The sequence below is a fragment of the Limulus polyphemus genome, unplaced genomic scaffold (assembly GCF_000517525.1).
Source record: "Limulus polyphemus unplaced genomic scaffold, Limulus_polyphemus-2.1.2 Scaffold32, whole genome shotgun sequence".
Taxonomy (NCBI): Eukaryota; Metazoa; Arthropoda; class Merostomata; order Xiphosura; family Limulidae; genus Limulus; species Limulus polyphemus.
Window position 1 is genome coordinate 922,454 of NW_013665642.1, and position 2,874 is coordinate 925,327.

The following is a 2,874-nucleotide window of genomic DNA, read 5'->3' on the forward strand; positions in this document are numbered from 1 at the left end:
TACATTATAACGCCCCCACGGCTGAAAGGGCGAGCATGTTTGGTGTGATGGGGATTCGAAGAGAAGTTTGTGAGTTATATAAAATATAACTATATACTGTGATCAATGTTGAGAAATTAATCAGAATAACTGAAAATCTCAGAATTTAATAAGGCAGCCTAAATGTAATCTTTCAAGATGGAAATAAACCATAAATTAGATTGTACTGAATGTTTAAAGTTTAAAGAAAAGTATTGGCAGTCTTCACATGATCTAGTATAAATATATGCACGTTCAATGTTATTTCATTCATTTTCATAGTTGATACCTTATTTCTGAAAACTTGATGTATAACTGATAAGATACCAAAATGTGTGTTCACGTTTCTGTGAATATATAAGGAATCTACGTATTTAAGACTCGTAGCCCCCACTGAGGCATTTCATTATAGATGATTAAGTGTAAAGAATGGCATAGCGCTTCACAGAAATAGCAAAACAAAAAAGGCAATTTGAATTTGAGCAATAAAAAAACTTCGAATTTAAAGTAGATATATTAAATTTTAATGAACTGTGGTATTTCTTATTTTCAATTAAAGCCCAAGCCTTTCGTTGTAAAAAAAAACTATTTATGATCAGAAAAAGTTTAAAGAACTAGCTTATGCAGATTTGAAAAATTCTTATAAGCTTTTCGAAGTCTTTTTATTGTAAACTAATGATACTGAACTATCTCAGTTTATTCCGCAGTGAACATGAATAGGAGAAATTTCAGAGCATTATTCTGATCTCTAAGAAGAAATTTATAATTAAAGAAGGTATTTAGATAATTTCAACAATTTCACTAACTTTGTTTTTCTGGGTCGTTAATAGAAGACTCATTACCATTCACTCAAAAATAAAGCAAAGTAGAAATTCTGACCTCTTTTTTTGTTTTTAAAACGTGTAAAAGCTTTTTAAAGTGATCTTCTTACCAAATAAGCGAACAAAAATATGTTGGTAATGGGTTTAGTTATGTGACCAACAAAACGTCTTAATGACTCTGCTGCACCCTTCTTAGAAAAAAAGTTGAGTGTTTAATCATCAAGACCTATTACGTAGATTATAGAAAAACCTAGAATCCAGGTTTCGATACGAAAGCTGTTATTAAGCTTTGTGCTTAATTACAAAATAAAAAACAATATTTTAAACTTTTTTCACAAGTAGTTGTATTTTATCTATTCTTTGTTTTTATTACAGATATTATCAGCTAAATATAGTTATATTTTTCAAGCTTTCCAGTATTTAAAGTTTAGGTATGTATAATCTAGAAGGCAGCGGTTTGAATCTCGCGCAAAGCTACACGAAGGATATCTGTGCTAGCCGTCCCTAAATGAGCAGTGAAAGACTAGAGGGAAAGCAGCTAGTCTGTTTGTTTGTAATTAAGCACAAAGCTACACAATGGGCTATCTGTGCTCTGCCCACCACGGGTATCGAAACCCGGATTCTAGCGTCGTAAGTCCACTGTGCCACTGGGGGAAGGCAGTTAGTCTTGATCTACTCTTTGCCAACGAATAATGTGATTGACTGTCTCGTTTATCGCCTCCATGGAAGAAAGGACGAGAATGTTCGGTGACGGGATTGAAACTCGCGACCCACAGATTTCGAGCCGTGTGTCCTAACCACTAGGCCATGTCAGGGCTCGAAAATATTAGTTGTGTTATAAAATTACTTTTTTATGAAACTATAATCAATATTGAACATTATAATGCATAATAATTAAAACAGTTATTTTATGAGCTCAAACATCGGTATGAAAACATAAATATATGTATGTATATATTTGGAAAGCTGGTAACAAAAAGTTTTTAAATATGTAAATATTTATTTAAAAAAATTAAAGATTGAATGTTTCTATTAAGAAATGATGTTGACATCTTCAGTAATTTTTTTTGATAAATTAATTAGCAATTCATAATAAGCATATAAATACAAAATAGATTTTCTTTGCACCTTGTTTAAAAGGAAAACTGAACGAAACATTAAGCGCATCTTGTATTTAAGTTTTGTGTTTTTGTTACACATGGTGTGTATATGGGACAGCGGTAAATATACGAACTTAAAACGCTAAAATCCGGAGTTCGATTCCTCTGCAGTTAGCACACAGTTAGTCCAATGTGGCTTTGCTCTAAAACAAAAGAAAGAATGACCTGACCATCACATGGTCTCCATAACATGGCTTTTCTGAAAAAAAAAATGTTTCCATCGTTTACATCTGTCAAATCTTTTCTAACACTAGGTTGCAACAGAAATTGGGTGAAAGCCCTCTAGAAAAATTGGACGCATAACTAATAATTATAGCTCAGTGTTCTTTTTTTCTAGTTCCAGCAAGAGTCTGGCCATGGAGTTTTAATGTTGCTTTACAGTACGCTCTTGTCTCGAGGCCTTGATAGGTAAGTCTAATGTATTTACAGTTTTCCTTCGATGTATTACATCTTTGATACCCCCACCCCATTTATTAGAACAAGCTTTACCGTTATATGGTTTTGGGTTCTATTTTATAGCTGGTAGATTTTTTGTAAAATACGTTTATCATAGCGGTAACAGCGCACTCTTGTCTGACAGAGACAGCGAGCTTTGTTTTGTCAAGAGTCCGTTTACAAGAATTATAAATTCTCTCGAAATTCATTGGATTACCATAAACCACATATACTAAAGAGAGTGCCAGCCTCAATCAAACACAGTAAACCTAAATCATATCAAATGCTCACAATCACTCCAAAAGATGCATCAAAAACCTGGACCTGTAATTTGCGAGTGTTCTGTGCACGCTAAACAAATACCGTATTTTTCGGAATATAAGACGCACCCTTATTTTGAAGACAACTTTTTGGGGAAAAAAAAGCTACAGTCGCATTTG

At 33.1% G+C, this 2,874-nt stretch overlaps 1 protein-coding gene across 1 annotated transcript in view; it reads left to right on the forward strand.

Annotated features, from left to right (window-relative positions):
• LOC106460095 (inactive ubiquitin carboxyl-terminal hydrolase MINDY-4B-like) overlaps positions 1-2,874 on the forward strand; it is a 29,914-nt gene that overhangs the window by 13,332 nt on the left and 13,708 nt on the right. Inside the window, exon 6 of the mRNA XM_022387265.1 lies at positions 2,337-2,407. Within this exon, the coding sequence (XP_022242973.1) occupies positions 2,337-2,407 (71 nt within the window). The remainder of the gene's footprint in view (positions 1-2,336; positions 2,408-2,874) is intronic.